The sequence below is a fragment of the Pseudonaja textilis genome, chromosome 4, assembly GCF_049901715.1.
Source record: "Pseudonaja textilis isolate UNSWEBS1 chromosome 4, rPseTex1.2, whole genome shotgun sequence".
Taxonomy (NCBI): Eukaryota; Metazoa; Chordata; class Lepidosauria; order Squamata; family Elapidae; genus Pseudonaja; species Pseudonaja textilis.
This window is the reverse complement of record NC_141993.1, coordinates 7,740,649-7,758,115: the sequence shown is the minus strand read 5'-3', so window position 1 is coordinate 7,758,115 and position 17,467 is coordinate 7,740,649. Positions and strand designations below refer to the sequence as shown.

The following is a 17,467-nucleotide window of genomic DNA, read 5'->3' as shown; positions in this document are numbered from 1 at the left end:
TTCCTCAGCCTCTTCTATAACCTCCGGAGCCACACTTCCACTCCCTGTCGGCTGTTCCTCCTCTCCTTCTACCAAGGGCATGACAGGTTGTCGAATTTCTTCTTAAAAAAACTCCAGTGTGGGAGCATCCACAAATTCTGGAGGCAAGTTGTTCCATGTTAGATGACAATGAGAGTTAGATCCCTCACTTCATTTGTCCTTGTCAATTTTAGTTTATTTTTTTAAAAATTTTAATAGTTAAGCAGATGGCTGCTATGCTTAAGAAAGGAGTAGCACCTGGGTTTATCACTCCTAGTTCAGTACACCATCCTGCCTTCTTTCATTCCTCTCATCTTCGAAATAGCAAGAGGAAATTTGCCAGGGGTGAATGAAAAAGCAAAAAAAAACAACAACCCCAAAACTTCACTTTTAAGTAAAGATTCAGATTCAAATTACAAGGTTTAATCTATCCAAGAGCTATGTCGGCTTTGATTAACTGCTTGTTCTTTGTGTTTACTTTATCTGTCTCTCCCTTTTTTTAATTATTAAAAAAAGAGAGAGAGAGAGAAAATAAAACATAGCTATCGAGTCTCGTATTTTCTTCTGGAACGAATCTCTCACAGATTGTTCTTATGATAAGTTGATGATTTGTACTGATGGTTTATAAATTCAAGAACTATGAACAGACTCCCCAAAAGCAGAGGAGATCAGTGCACAGAACTCAAGCTTGCTTAAAATAAAATGCTCTTAAATCTCTCCCTAAATGTGGAACTCATAAGACAAAAAAAACCTAGCACTATTAATGCACTTCCAGGAAAATCTCCTTCTGACATTATTATTCAGTAGATGACAGGAAACATAGTTTATAGTTACACACATTTCTTATGTTCACCAAGAACTATTTTAATTTTGCCAGTTAAGAAGATGCTTTAAGGAAACCCAGCTGGATGAACGTAGCTCTGCCTGAAATCATCTTAGCTTGTTGTAGAAACAGTGCTACAGTTAGTCCTTGACTTACAACAGTTTGTTTAGTGATCATTCGAAATTGCAATGGCACTGAAGACCATTTTCTCACCCTTATGACCATTGCAGCATATTCCCCATGGCCACATGATTCACATTGGTATGCTTGAGCCATGGAGGTACAATGGTTAGAGTAGAGTACTGCAGGCTACTTCTGCTGACTGCCCGCTGTCTGCAATTTGGCAGTTCGAATCTCACCAGGCTCAAGTTGACTCAGCCTTTCGTCCTTCCGAGGTGGGTAAAATGAGGGCCCAGATTGTTGGGGGGCAAAAGGCTGACTGTGTAAACCACTTAGAGAGGGCTGGAAAGCTCTGGGAAGAGATATATAATTCTGCTATTGCTTGGGAAGGAAAGAAGGCAGGCAGGCGGGAAGGAAGGAAGGAAGGAAGGAAGGAAGGAAGGAAGGAAGGAAGGAAGGAAGGAAGGAAGGAAGGAAGGAAGGAAGGAAGGACCTGGTGGTGTAATAGCGAGACTGCAGTATCTCAGGCCAATTCTGCTGACAGACAGGAGTTCAATCCTGACCGGCTGAAGGTTGACTCAGCCTTCCATTCTTCCCAGGTGGGTAAAATGAGGGCCCAGATTGTTGGGGGGCAAAAGGCTGACTGTGTAAACCACTTAGAGAGGGCTGGAAAGCTCTGGGAAGCAGTATATAATTCTGCTATTGCTTGGGAAGGAAAGAAGGCAGGCAGGGAGGCAAGAAGGAAGGAAGGAAGGAAGGAAGGAAGGAAGGAAGGACCGACCTGGTGGTGTAATAGTGAGACTGTAGTATCTCAGGCCAATTCTGCTGACTGACAGAAGTTCAATCCTGACCGGCTGAAGGTTGATTCAGCCTTCCATCCTTCCAAGGTGGGTAAAATGAGGACCCAGATTATTGGGGGCAAGAGGCTGACTCTGTAAACCACTTAGAGAAGTCTGTAAAAGCACTGTAAAAGCACTGTGAAGTATATAAGTCTAAGTGCTATTGCTATTCTTTTTGCTTTAAGATCCATACTGAACTTCATGGAACATATTTGACTTAATATGTTTAAACAAAGGAGTGTAATGAATACTTCTTTCTGAGAGAACAAAATTCCCCATTAGGCTCTGAATAACATCTTTCAACATAGTTTAGTGGCTCCAGTTTTTCAAACACATTACATTTTTTAATCTGGAAACTTTTTGACATTAAGAATTGCAGAACTGTATTCTTTCATTAAGTTTGCTGCCAAAGTCTATACTGAGTCTTTCAGTGAAAAGCTGTATACTGCTAATTATTACCACATGCTTTCTATCAAGAGCAATGGAAAACGTATTGGTTCTGACAGCCCATTCTCTCAATGCTGAATTCCAAAGGAAAACTCTAGTTTTCAGCCAAACATAACATTTCATCAATCTTGTTCTCCTGACTGCAAAACCAATATCAAACATTGGGTTGCTAATGGCTTTTCGCCCTGCCGTTCCCAAACTCCAGGGCTCTGATGAGAGATGTGTGTGAGAGCAGGGGGCTTCTCTGAGGCATTTAGAAATTAGCTTTCTGAACCAAGAAACAAGGCACAAAGTTGAACAGTCTGGGCCCTGATGACAACATTCGACTCTGGTTTATCAACTGCACAGGCAAAACCAAACAGAGGAAGAGAGACCAACAAAGAGCACATTTTGCAAAGTAAACAAACAAACAAACAAAAAACCTCCAGAGATAAAATAAATTTTAGCAAGGCCCCAAAGCCAGCAGGGAACCTTATAAACTAGCTGTCAAACAAAACAGGAATCTGAAGTTTAGATCTACCAGACCCAAACCGGGCATCAGTGAGACAACATCCTCTCCCAATCTAGCTTTTTGAAAATGCCATTTATTCTTCTATGCTGAATGTGAATCCCTTTTTATTTTATTTTTGGGTCTCACGGTTACCCTGTAGTAAATGGGCAGCCAAGAAATCAGATTAGAAAGAGTGGGGGGAGGGAGGGAGAGGGAGAGAGAGAGGGAGATGGATAGATAGATAGATAGATAGATAGATAGATAGATAGATAGATAGATAGATAGATAAAAAATAAAACTGTTAACCCAACTAACTCGTACATAGTGTCGAGTGAGTAAATCTCACTCAATTCAATAGGGACACCCTAAAATAATGGAGCTCTTTTTAAAAACCTTGTAGGCCCCATGCTAATCTTGAAGAAACAATGAAATATGAAAGTGCTATTGCCTAACTCTTCCTCTCAGGGAGGAGGACAAGTTGAAACTGCACTGAAAGAAAACACAATCTAGAAAAAAAATTTTTTTTTTGATTAATTCCCGGTGAAAGCAAATGGATTAAGCCGTAACTAGCAAAGCTCTTTCTTTGGCATTGTTTAGTGGGAATTGCAGGCTCTTTCAAATTCTGCTAATCTTCTTGCTCTGTGGGAAACAGGTATCAAAACTCTGAGTAATCCCCTAGGAAGTAAATTCTGCAGTAATAGAATTATCCATTTTGGTTTGAGGCTGGACCATAAACAAGATAATTCCAGCCAAGTGTATCATGTTGACCTTCTTCAATGAGTGACCTCAAGCTATTTTGAGACCAGGATGCCCGACACCAAAATTTTCTGATTTTAACTTGGCGCATGTTTTTGACTATATTACCATTGCACTAAAATGCCTTTCGTTTCCTATTGAGGTTTAATTCAAGCCATTGATTCTGCTGGATTGAACCCAGCAGGGTGAACTCTAGTGAGATACTGTGCCAAGAACCCTGGTGTTGTGGTCTGTTGGCCGTCGGCCCCTCCAGCAGCCAAATCAAAGGAGAAGGAGGTGGGGGAGTCGGGGTCAACATTAGGGCAACCTGAGAGCTCTGAGGGGGAAGAGGACATGGAGCTGGCAGAGAGAGAGAGAGAGAGAGAGAGAGAGAGGCAGAGGTGGAGCCTGGGCCATCGATCACCCCTCTGATGGAGAGTCAACAGCCCCCAGGTCTGGGGGATGGCTGATGAGGAAGAGGAGGAACAGCTGGGTCCAGTGTCTAATGCACAGATGCACAGAAGGCAGGGGAGAGGAGAGGAGAGCAGTGGAAATCTATGGGCTGGTCCTAGCTCTGGGGATAAAAGGCAGGGGGTGGAGATCAATAGGTGTGGCAAACATCTATTAATCTTCTGGACAGATGGATTTGTTAGCCTGCGGTGAGAAAGAAACTTTTTGTTGGGGCTGCTAGCACTCCTAATAAAGGAATCTATTGAGTTAATTTCAGAGAGTATGTCGTGTTTTGGGAGCTGGGATAGAACACCTGGGTGTAAAAATACATTACAGAAATAGATGAACAAACTTCTAGTTTAGCCTTCATTAGTGGTTATCAGATCAGAAACCTGGGAGCTGTGCTTGCAACGTATCTAGGAAACATGAGCTTCCACGGATGGATAGATTGGCATTCAGCTGCCGATAAAGCACAGAGTCCTTGAATTATGACTGGTGGCTTTGTGACCATTCAAAGTTATGCCAGACCTTCCCTCAAAGCTACTTTCAACCCAAAGTTTCAATGTCCACCCCACTGTGGTCACATGACTATATTTTGGGTGCCAACTGACATTTACGGCTGTTTGCAGTGCCCTGCAATCACATGACCATGATTTACAAACTGGTACTTCCTTGTGATTTCTAGGAAGGAAAAAACATCCCATAGCAAAGATTTGCTTAATGACTGCAGCATTCACATTATGACTTCTACAGTCTCTTTAGCGACTACTACAGATAAGCTTGCAAAATTGGCTCTGGTTATGTGGTGTGTCACTTTAGCTCATGACTTCTCACCCTAATTTGCAGGACTCTAGTCTACTCATAAGCTGAGGACTACCTATACATCAAACATTCATAATGCTATCCAGAACATTTTCAACTCCACATGTTGAATTCACATTTAAAACAGCGAAGTGGGAGTGCTCAAAAAGTATTTGGATTTGGTTCAAAACTTCACGCCATGATGTAAAAAGATGTTGAAAGTCTACAAAGTGCAGAGAAGTGCAGATAAGATTATGGGATTGAAGACTAAAACATACGAAGAACAGTTGAAGGAACTGGGTATGCCTAATGAAACAGAAGGACTAGGGGAGACAGGATAGCAGTCTTCCAATATTTGAGGGTCTGCCACAAAGAAGAGGGAGTCAAGCTATTCTCCAAAACACCAAAAAGCAAGACAAGATGCAATGGATGGAAATTAATCAAGAAGAGAAGCAACCCAGAACTAAGGAGAAACTCCCTAACAGTGAGGACAATTGGCCAGTGGAAGGACTTGCCTTCAGAAATTGTGGGTGCTCCATCACTGGAGGCTTTTAAGAAGAGATCGGACAACCATTTGTCTGAAATGGTATTGGGTCTCCTGCCTGAGGTGGGGGTTGGACTAGTAGACCTCCAAAGTCCCTTCCAATTCTGTTATTCAGTTCAATTTTGATTTATAGAATTCTTTTTTCCACGACAATTCCTTTCACAACTTTAAGTTCTGAACATTTTTGATGCATCAGAGTAAGCTCAACATTCAGAAAAGAAATGAATTTTGAAGTTCCTTTTCAAATCAAAAGTTAAGTCTTTGTTAGAAGTGCACTTAACGATCCTGGAAGGCCAGTGAAATTAAATACTAGTTTGGATTTAGCTGAAATATATATATTTTTTGTCAACAGCAAAATCAGATAGCTTACTTACTATCATAGGTTATATCAACCTTGCATTAAAAAATGACAAGGATTTCATGATTTCAAGAGACTCCCAAATTAAAAGAAAAATGAAGATTCTTGGATTAAGAGACAACAAAAATTACGAACAGAGGCAAATATACACGCCCCAGGATAATGTTGCAAGATTAAATCTGGGTCAGTCACAGGAACCAGAGTGTCAACTCGTAAAGCATTCATGGCCTGCTCTTGAGTTGCCATAGGCGGGGGGGTGGGGGGAGAACTGATGGAGCAGCTCAGTTGCTATGACCAGAAGCACATTCCATGCATACTTTTCTCCAGATTGTGTTCCAGGTTACCAGAGCTAGCCGGAGAGGCGTGTTTTCTACAGCCCAGGAAAGTGCTTCAGTTGGAGAATGTGATTTATGACACACCCTGGGAGAAATGGGGAAACAGGGTCATAGGTGGGCAGTAAATTACATGGGGCAGAGCCAACCGCACTTGGGAAAGTGCCGACATATTGCTCCTAATAAATAATTGGATTTCTTTTGAAACTTGGCTCAAGGCTCATGAATTAATTAGGGCATCCATCATAACCCTGACACAGATATTTACACTTCCATTAGGAATGTACTCCATAAATACAGAATATCCCAACAGGGCATATTCCAGTAAAGAAAAGCTCCCTGAGGATGGGCTCCTGAGATGAGTCCAAAAGCTCAGAAAAGTAAAACTCTGGTCCTAGTGACCAACCCAGATTGCATCTTGCAACAACAACAAAACAACAACAACAACAACGATTGCAAAGGAGAGGGCTAGAAGATATCATTTTCTATGGTTTTCAAAAAGAAAAGTAGGAATTCAGTTGATTTATACCAACCATCAGAATGAGATATAGCGGACAGTTAGTCATACCAATCGGAAATGTTAAAAGTTCTGTACAGATTACTTTCTCAACCAATATAATATGAATGCAATATTGTGAAAATCTAGAGCAATTATGTTCCAAAAATTGCTGGGGAAGGTTAAGAACCTCCTTATTACTGCTGATCATCCAAAGTGACTTTAGCAAACTTATCAATTCCAGTTAGCAAACTTGACATATTTATAGTTAGTATACTTTGGGATCTTTAGAAACTCTTCACGTCATTACGGGAGGTCAGAAACATTATTGTGTTGAGACATAATCAATGAAGAGCTCTATCTAATTTTATTTTCAACATGGATTATGTTCACCAGCTGAATTGGTTAATGGAGAACATTTAGTTATATGTTAATGTTACCAATGAAACATTAAACTTTTGAAGTGTGTTTGAAAATTAGTAGCTTGGATTGATAGTTAAACTGGTGGTTTGAGCTTCGAGCTCGGCATTTGGTTGCAAAAGTTTCGCCACCATTCGAGGAGACCTCATAAGTGAATTTTGAATTGTCTGTCAAAACATACCATGTTTCTCATATAATAAGGCCGGGACTTATTTTTTCTTTGAGCCCGAAAAAACAGCTAGGAGGTCTTTTCGGGGGTGACTTAATTCCCCCCCTTGCATCCTCGGGCAGGTGAGTGGCGACAACTTGGATGTTGACCTTGGCATTGGTGGGACACTTCATATCGAGAGACCTTCCGCCAACGTTGTTTCCCTTCTCCCCGTGCAGCTGTGGCATTTGGAACAACGCTGCTGCGTTTGGCGCAGCCATGCGGCATTTGGCACAGCCACACGGGGTCAGCCAGGGCTCCTCCCTGCAACCGGAGCCCAGTGGAGAAACTCTCCCGGTGGCCCCTTCGGGGTTGGGCTGGAGAGACTTGGGAAGCCAAGCTCGGGTCGGCCCAGCTCTTTCGCTTGGCAGATGGGCGCACACCCATGGCTCGCTTTCTGGGCTCTGCCCTGCCCCCCCCAGCTCTGGCACAGCTCTGGTGGGATGAGCGGAGGGCCTGGAAGGGAGGGGCTCAGGGCCTTGACCAAAGCTCCGCCGCCAGGCAGGAGGGCCCGCCTGTCAGCTGCGCTGGGCGCCCCAGGTGAAGCTCTTCACGCTCTGCCCAGCGCCAGGCAGGGATGGCGGCTGGGCACTTCTCCCAAGGTGAGCTAATCCTGCACTGCAGCCTCGGGAGATTCGCCTCTCCATGTGCCTCTCGGGCAAGGGAGGCTTTGTCATACCGGTAGTAGGGTGTCATTTTTAAAAGAATGGACTTTGCCTTTGAACGATGCCCGGAAAAGAGGTGACAGGAGCGCCTGAAGCCGAGTGTCTCCACCGGGCTCCAGTTGCAGGGAAGAGCCCTGGCTGGCCGTGCATGGCTGCACCAAATGCTGCATGTCTGCGCCAAACGCCGCATGTCTGCGCCAAATACCGCAGCATTGCTTTAAACACCGTGGCATTGCTCTAAACGCCGTGGCAGAATGAGGAGAAGGGAAAGCAACGGTGGCAGAAGGTCTCCCGATACGAAGTGCCCCACCAATGCCGAGGTCAATGCAGGCAGCACCATATCCGGGTATGCAACAAAAGTACTTCCTAACGGCAAGCCCCCCACCATTCCCCCCCATTTCGCGTGTTTTAATATAGGCCTTAATTTGGGGGGAGGGGCTTTATTTCATTTTATGCCTATAAAACATGCTGGGACTTCCTATTGGGGGAGGCCGTATTGTTGGAGAAACACGGTAAGTCTTTCAATATCTTTATATTTCACATGAAAAAGGTAAAAATAATGTTTAAAAAGGTATTTAAAGGCCAGCGTTCTGACAGTTGAGCACAATTCAAAATGCACTGGTGAGGTCTATGTGAATGGTGACGAAATGTTTGCAACCAAATTGCCAAACTTGGAGCTCAAACCAACCACTTCATTAAACCTTTCGAGGGGGGGAGAGGATGGTTTTATGCACATTCTGAAGCCATATGCTTCCATTTGTTCCCTACTGAGTCTAATATACAGCTGACTCCTTGTACTGAGGATAGAAGTCCCCAAATGTTGAGTGTTAGTGGAACTCTTATGGCTATGTACATACCTGACTGAATAACCACTTTGGAAATATCCCAAAGCTATTTTTTCCCCAAAAGGCAACTGGGCTTCCTTTTAAAAAAACAAAACAAAACAGTTCACTTCTCATCGAAGAAACATCTTCGGTTCTAACTGGATGAGAAGTCCAGTTGCCTTTTTTGGGAGAAAAAAAAAAACCATGATCTGGATGATAGAGAATCTCCATAGACACTTGGGACATATTTTATCTGTATGATTATGGCAATGCGTTTTTGAAGCCCTTAAAAGCTGATACAATTGTGTACTCTGAACAACTGGGAGTTTTGGTGGAATAAGTAGTTCTGCAGGAGTATAACACGAGGGACGTCGGATCCTGTCGATCGGAAATATGATGAATTTGATGATTGATTAAAAGGTACATATGTTGAGATGGCAGAACTAAAAAAGCTCAGACCTCAGCAAATCCTTGAGGCTATGAGAAGCTCCACAAGACACCACTAGCCATGAGTTAAGCATGTGACCAAAACCACAGAAGGTGTACCTGAGTATTTTTATAACTTCTATACCTTATCTGTTGTGAGCCAGCTTCTTATGTAACTAAGTAAAATGTGTGTGTGAGACTCTGCATGTGTGTGTGTGTTTGTGTGTGTCTGTGTGTGCATGCGTGCGTGCATGCATTCATGCCTTACACTGTATTCAGGGTTGTTCCAATTTAAGGGACAACCTGCCTTTGTTCAGCTGAATAAACGTCTTTGGCTTATCAAGACACATGGACGCCGTTTATTATATTTAGTGAGTCACACCTGAACTCCTGCATAACAATCCCATCAACATAACTACACAGCAGATACATAGATATTATCAGCGACTTAAAAAGCAATCACTAAAGTTTCCATAAACTGAGATGTCACCCCTTAATAGCTATAATCTGAGTAGAGTACCATTTATAATCGCAACAGCAATTATTTTCAGGTTGTACAACCTGTGTGCTGAGATCGTGTACCATTTAAGTCTAAAACGAAGTGCCTTGCACATCAGCATGGCCAGCTTGGGAAAATACATTCTGGTGGGTGAGAAATTCCCCGAAGATGGGCACCAGCATGAGTCCAAAAGTTCAGAAGGCTGAACCTCTGGTCCCGGTGACCAACCCAAATTAATATTCTCCAGCTTGGGGAAGGTGTGAGATTTGATGATGACCAGACACACTTATCCCTGAAAAAAAATTGGGGGAGTGAGATGTTAGATGTCACCCCCACATTGGGCTCAAGTTCCACTTGGTCTTACATGTTGTGGCCCACCAGCTCTGCTGGCAGCAGACTCGGACGATGAGGAGGTGTGCGGGGGCGGGGAACTTGGGCCAGTCCTGGAGTCTGGAGAAGGCTCTGATGGATGCTCTGTGTTGGAAGCAGAGATAGGGCCAGGGCCGTCTGATATTTCCCAGCTATCTTTGAAGTTGGAGATAAGTGGGGAAGAAGAACAGCGGGACCCTGTTCCAGATGCGCGTATGCGCAGAGCTGTCAGGGGAGGAGAACCACTGAGGAACAGGGGCTGACTCGGGAGGAGGGGCATACATGGATGCTGAACGGCCCCTCCCTGGGGAATAAATAAACGCAAAAGGGGAGTGGTGGTTGCAGGAGACAATAGTTTTGCTTATTATTATGACGGTTTGCTTATCGTGTTATCGTTGGAGACTCCTTGCCAGGAATTAATGTACAGCTTTGTGACCGGAAGCTCTTGCTTGGCCTGGCAATTATCCAAGGACTCATAAGGTCTGTTCTTGCAATTAACCCTTGGAAGGATTATTCCTGGGACTTTCCTGTGTGTGAATGCCATGAATTCACAATACCTAAATAAAGAGGAGTCTCTTTCTTGGTTCTGCTAAGCCCGGGTTAGAACAACACAATTTGGCTCTTCCAGTTGTTGTTGTTTATTTTTTTTTTATCCAGTTCTTTCAACTTACTTTCTGCCTCGGGTTGAATTAAAAGTCCCGCCGTATTTCTTCCGATTAAGGATGAGAGCCGCAATTTCTGGCACGTAGCGCGCAAACATTGCCTACATGCATGAAAGAAAAGCAAAACAAAAAAAAGGAAAAAAGAAAAGAAAAAAAATGGCATGCAGAGAGAGTTCTGCCACACCAAAGGCAGCAGAAAGCCTTGGAATACTTACTTTCTTCCACTAACCGCACTATAGGAACCACCATATTTCTTGCGGTTTCCTATTAACTCTATGATTTCAGGGACGTAACTGGCAAACATGGCCTAAGGAAGAAGACAGGAGACAGAGAAAAGACTAAAAAGAGAGGTCAAAGGAAGGGGAGGGACTGATGAATTTTTCTTTTTTTAATAAGAAGATACATCATCCTTACAATCTGAAAATGCAAGACTTAGGTCCTAGTCAATTGAGTCTTTCCTCCAAAAACAGAAAAACAAGAAGAAAGAAAGAAACAAAAAAAAAAAAAGATTGCAAAAAGTTTTCATCTCAAAACAAGGTGGTCAAATGTCTTTTTTTTTTTTTAAAAAAAAAGAGGGAAACACCGGCTCAGCTACAGAAAACAGTCAAAAGAGGGAGAGAGGAATGAAAAAATAAAAATTAAAAAAAAAAGAAGGAAAACAAAAACCAAGAACAAGAACAAAATGGAGTCCAAGTGACACTGAAGGGATAAAAACAGTGCCATGGCTGGTATTTTCGAAAAGGGGCGAATGGAATTTTTCAAATGTTTACTGTCCAAAACACCCCGCAAAAGCCGTATTTCGGATGCTTGCATTATTATGAGTATTTTAGACAAGACAGATGGGAGGTGGTTTTGTGTCAGTGGTTTACTAAACAAAAGCAGAGTGGATTTTCTGCCCAATGAGAATGAAAAATGATGTAATTTTTCTTTTTTGTTAAATTTCATCTATTTTAAAAGGCAGGTAAGAAAATGTAAGGATGTAAAAGGGGGAAAAAGGCAACGAGGAAGAAAAAATAATTATTCTGCCATGTTTTGTCCAACAAACATTTTGCTTGTGGCTGGGATGCCTCGAAGAGCTGCTGCCACGAATAGGGGCCTCAAGAGCTACCTTTTTGTCAAGGGAAGGCAAATGCACAAAAAGGTTTGAGGTAAAATCACTAAAATGAGAGATGCGCCTGTCTATATCCATCTATCTATCTATCTATCTATCTATCTATCTATCTATCTATCTATCTATCTATCTATCTATCATCTATGTGTACACCTTCGTTACTTTTAGGTCTGTAACACAGGGGTGTCCAACCTTGGTAACTCCCAGAATTCCTCATCCAAACAGACAGACAGATGGATAGACAGATAATCAGAGTTGGAAGGGACCTTGTAGGTCATCTAGTCCAACCCCCCACCCAAGCGGGAGACTCTACATCATTTCTGACAAATGGCAGTCCAATCTCTTCTTGAAAGCCTCCAGTGATGAAGCTCCAACCATGCTGGCTGAGGAATTCTGGGACTTAATGTTCACAAATCATAAACTTGCCAAAACTTGGACACCTCTGCTGTAAGTAAACATACATACATTGATGAGTTTACACATATACACATACAGGCACATCTGTATACGTACACACCTGGGGTCGAAGAAGTCACTTACCTTATAGTTCAACCTGAACAATGGTTGTTGATGTTTTTTTTTTTCTAGGGCAAAAATGCAATGGCTGCCAGAAATTTATTGCTTTGAGAAAAAAAAATATTGGTAGTTTGTTCAGGGACAATCTCTACAAGCGAGTCAGCTATGTTCAGGATGTTCCTTCACCATCCTGAGCACCACAGTTGGAGCATGGCACCCAAAGAGTTAAGATAGCAGTTGCCTCCATGCAATCCAAGCCCAGCTCCTTGGAGATACAGATGTTAATCCTCCAGAATAGCTGGATTTTCTTTTCCTCTCCTGAAAATTTCTCTCTGTCTCCCGTGGGAGCGTGGTTTTTTTGCCGATTGGTTGGGAAATTTGCAAGGGCTGCCCTACTTTCAGCCTACCTCCTCGGCTGCTATTTGGAAGGATGAGAACTCGCTTTTTCCCGCTAGCTGGGAAAAAAGAAGAAAGAAAGAACTCCGGGCAACAGCTCTTTTAAAGAGGATCCTCAACCACAGTGTTTGTTGGAATGTCGGGAAGGAACACAAAAGGGGAGATCTTGAAACCGCAACTAATTTCCCCCCAGACTGTTATCAAGGCGCGGAGTTCTGGGCACACTTTCAAAATACTTTCACTGAAGGCGTAATTCGGCCTTCAAGTCCAACCTCTCTCCGCTTTTCATTAAAGCTTGGTTTCCTTCAATTTGGCTTCCCCTTTTGGGGTTCTGCAGAGCTTAAGGAAAAGTTCAGTCTGCTTTCAAAAGAATGTCCTTATTTAATATTAAGACACACACCCTTTCAAAGCAGGGGCACTTTTGCTCAGAAACCTGGAACAGAAGAGGTGGTTTTCATTGTCACATTTCTTCCTGGGCTCAAATGTATGTACAGGCAGTCCTTGAATTATGACCGTAATTGGGCCCCAAGTTTCTGTCTCTAAGCAAGCCCTTGGGACAACCTCTCTTGCCACAGTGGTTAAGCCAGGGGTGTTGATCTCAATTCCATTGAGAGACACATCAGACCTCCAGGGGCTGCAGTGGTTGTAGTCAGCTTGACGTCCTTCATCTTGGGGGTGCCTGTGGTAGCCCGAACACTCTGCCAGTGAAAATGGGCTCCCAAGATCTGTTTTTGGCTGTGACTGCCTCCTGCAACCCTCTGCCATAGAAAACAGAGCTCGGGAGGGCCACACGCAGCCCTCCTGAGCTATGTTTTTGCTGGAAGAGGCACTGCGGGCCTGTCCTTTGTTGTTTCCAGGGTGGTGTTGTGGTTCGCCGGCAGCCTGTGCAGACGGCAGTGGAATCAGACACTGGGGAAGAACAGGGATCAGTCTGGGAGTCTGGAGAGGACTCGGATGAGGGTCCTGCATCCAATACAGAGATGGGGCCAGGACCATCTGGGAGTTATGTGCTGACTCCAGAGCCTCCAGAATCTGGCAGCAGTGAGGCAGAGGAACAAGGGGAGCCTGTTCCTAGTGTGCGTGTTTGCAGAGCTGCTAGAAGGCAAGAGCAGCTGAGACAAAAGGGGAGACTCGGGAGTAAGGCTTGGAGGTGATTGCCCCTCCCATAAGGTATAAAGGAAGTGCAAAGGTAAGGAAATCTTTGCAGGAAGCAACGTCATTCGCTCTGATTGGTTTGGATTCTAAAAGCTCCATGGTGAATTTGTTCTCTGTTGGACTTTGGAAAGACTAATTGGGACTTAAGTCATTGGCAGCACTTCAAGTAAGATAAGGTGCCTTCTTATCAGATGTCTCTCAAAGAACTTTGGCAGACGTCCCTGGTTAAGACTCACTCCAGGCTGTGAATGATGACAATTCACAGCCATTGAACTAAAATAAAAGAGTTTTGGATTTTATGTGTGTTTGTTAGTGTTTCAGGAAGCTATGGTCAGAACAGGTGGCCCTGCAGGCAAGATCTAAGCACCCCATGGGCTGGATCCGGCCCTCAGAGCCTTAAATCTGACACCGCTGTGTTAAGGGAATCACTGCAGTCATTAAGATAGTAATCCGGATACAAAATGAACCTGGCTTCCCCATTGTCAGAAGGTTGCAAAAGGGGATCAAATGACCCTGGGAACTTTCCCATCATCATAAGTATGAGCCAGTTGTCAAATTTTGATCCCATGACCACGGGCATGCTGTAATGGTTTTAAGTGTGAAAAACAATCCTACGTCACTTTTCCCAGTGCCGTTGTAACTCTGAACAGCGGTGAAATGAACTGTTGCACGTTGAAGGCTACCTGTATTGGATGTAGAACTGCTTAAGTTTATGACCAAGATGAACCCAATAGATGGTTGAACACATGGGGGTACCATGCAAAGGAAATTCATTTACTGTCAACCTTGGGAGCCATATTTTACTTGGACGCTTTGAGGCTTCCACGTCCAATCCTTGGGAATTTGGGAGGGCGGCATTTCATAGAGAGGAAGAAGATTAGACTCAACAACGTTCTTTCTCAGAGAGTCAAGGACATGTTGCCCTGCCCCTGGAGGGAAGTCTGGAGGAAGATCTCCAATTGGGATGAAGATTTGATTGGACCATGTGATGGATTGTTGGGTGCAGCGGAGGGATCTTTGATTTCTCTTTTGGGAAGGGAAAACCCGGAACTCTCAGATTCAGGTTTTCCTAGATGTGCCAACATGACTTCTTTAATAAATTCTTACTTGGGTGAACTTCTGAGTGCTGAATTAGAATGGGGAGTTTCATTGGAGTGCTGACATTTACCTGGTTATAATTTCTTTGTATTAACACATTTGTATTTTATCCTTTTCATTGCTCCAATCTATCTTAGATTAGATTAGTCGTAGCCCTTACTTTACTATTTGTTTAAGGAAGTTACCAATGGCATGGAAAAGAGTGGATTCATGATGACTTTTCACCCACAGGACCATGGCAGCACCCCCGTGGTCACATGATCAAAACGTCGACAATGGGCATGCATTTATGATGATGGCCATGTCACGTGACCATGGTTTGCAAACTTCTGAGAATCAAAGTCAATGGGGAAGACGTATTCAGTTAACCACCAGGTTGCTGGCTTAACAACCACTTAACGACGGTGGCAAGGAGAGGTTGTAAAATGGGGACAAAAAGCTCACTTAACACTAACTGTTGTGCTTAGCAATGGGCTCAACTGAGGTCATAAGTGAAGGACGACCTATATTTTATCGCATTGAGAAGGCCGCAAGAGGAATCAATTGGCCAATTGCTACTCGATAGGCTGGTCCCATGAACAGCAGAGAGAAGTTGGGCTTTTTGTAAAGACCAAAGCTATGTTTTCAAAGGATTTTCAGAGTGTGCCCAGCCCTCCTCCCCACGGCTTAAAGCTTTGAATTCTTAAAATGCTTCCTATCCTTCCTATCTCTGCTAACATTACATCCATTAAGTGCGCCATTGCCCTATATTTTACTTCGGTAACTAAGCTCTTCAAAATGCAATACAATGGGATATGTATTTTGAAGTCGTAAGTTACAGTATAATCGTTACATTTAAAATATTAGATAGATACATAGATACATAGATAGATAGATAGATAGATAGATAGATAGATAGATAGATAGATAGATAGATAGATAGATAGATGTTTTACCAATCCCCCGAGGATGAAGAAAACCATGAAAAGACGCCCAAGGGTTGTTTTTGCATAAACATCTCCGTAGCCAACGGTGGACATAGTAACCATTAGCAAATAAACACATTCCCAATATGTAAGTGGTTGGTTATTTTGGAAGTTTTCCCATGGATCCCCTGAGTTCTCCACCTAGAACAAAAGCAAAATGAATGCATCATTGAATATGCAATATTTCCATTCACGAACTTATTAGCACGTTACTACATAACTAATGCGTTCAGGGAGAGAGAAAAAAAATGCAACACAGATATGATCTCATTGAACCGTTGAGGCCAAATTCTCTTTTTAGCCAGGGAATATCAGTAATACCTCATACAGCTCTAATGACATGATCTTAACCTTAACAACTCCATCATCATCATCATCTTTTAACAACAACTGAATGGAGATAGCAGAGTGTTTAATGGCCAGATGCCCTTTCCTGTTGCCAGTACGAAGTTATACTGTATATTCAGCAGATAAATTCTCATCATGGCCAGAGAGAGAAATATCTGCCTCTATCTGGGATAGAACTCACAGCCTCCTGATTGTGAGGCAAGAGCTCCACCTTTAGGCCACCGTACCACCCAACCGTAACAACTTGATGGACTGTGATAAAACAAGTCATTTTCTTTATATCAAATCAGTTAGGGTATATACTGGTTTGGCATGTTCCAAATATGGAATCCTATCGAGGGAAAAAAAGTCAGGAACCATCCTAAAATAGTAACCATTGTGAAAGAAAAGAGAGGAATACGATCACCCTTTGGAAGTTCTAGAAAGGTAGTCTAATAACTGGTAAATGATGATTGCATTAGACATATACAACTATGTTTAAATATATCTGACACTTAGGACTACGTGTAATGATGGACTCTAATGTGGCCTTTCCAAGGAAGTCAGGATGGAATCTATAGCCACTAAACTGGGCTTTAACCATATGGTTGCAATAGGACTAGGGCTGACATGACAGTAGTCTTCCAAAATTTGAGGGTTAGGGTTCACCTACTGTAATCCTATCCACAAAACTTAGCGCTAAACTACTCTTGGGACTAGTCACCAAGAGTCACAAAATTCCTCCCTATTATAACAGCAAGTAGCTACCACAATAACTGTCCCTTAAGGCCATGTTTCAACACACAAAAGGGAAAAAAATGTGAATTGATCCCCCCCGAATCAGGAATCTGGTAAGACCTATTTTCAAAGACACATTGGGAATCTAATCCTTAGAGAAGGAGAGGATGTGTTAAGTTATTTTAATTCAAGCAGGCAACAGTGTACAATGATCTTCGGGAGAAAATGAGCATTGTGTGCATCCATAGATTGTAAGTCCTAGTAGCACGTAACATTCTTCATTTTTCTTACAAGAGGTTGCCTTGTGCACTAACACATTTTATTTTATGTTTGTTTTTAAGTCCACACTGCCACTTAGTGGCTCGTTGTCTTTATTGTCAAATTCAGTAAAAGTGTTCCAGAATCTCAAAATTAGATCCCAAAATTCCTAGCTTTCTTTTCCAGTTTCAGCCAAAGTCGTTGCGGGCTTTGAACTCCAGAGAAAATATGGTGTTTTTTTTCCCCATACTGTTTTTTTTTTTCCTTTTCTCCTCTCGGAATAATTTTTCAGTTAGAGACAAGATTTATTAATAATATTTAAAAGAACCCAGGAATCCTGCATCAAAAATCTGAAAAAAATGACATACAGTATGACT

The 17,467-nt window shown here is 42.7% G+C and overlaps 1 protein-coding gene across 13 annotated transcripts in view; it reads right to left on the bottom strand.

The window, feature by feature from the left end:
• The window catches only part of KCNMA1 (potassium calcium-activated channel subfamily M alpha 1), a 504,709-nt gene that overhangs the window by 175,192 nt on the left and 312,050 nt on the right, over nucleotides 1-17,467 (bottom strand). For 9 of the 13 annotated variants that reach the window (XM_087933804.1, XM_087933806.1, XM_087933813.1 and 6 more), the window contains 2 exons: nucleotides 15,738-15,908; nucleotides 10,742-10,833 (listed from right to left, as the gene is read on the bottom strand). In XM_087933804.1, the coding sequence (XP_087789930.1) occupies nucleotides 10,742-10,833; nucleotides 15,738-15,908 (263 nt within the window). Of the gene's footprint in view, nucleotides 1-10,535; nucleotides 10,628-10,741; nucleotides 10,834-15,737; nucleotides 15,909-17,467 lie in introns of all 13 variants that reach the window. The other 4 variants (XM_087933805.1, XM_087933807.1, XM_087933809.1 and 1 more) reach the window with 1 other exon arrangement.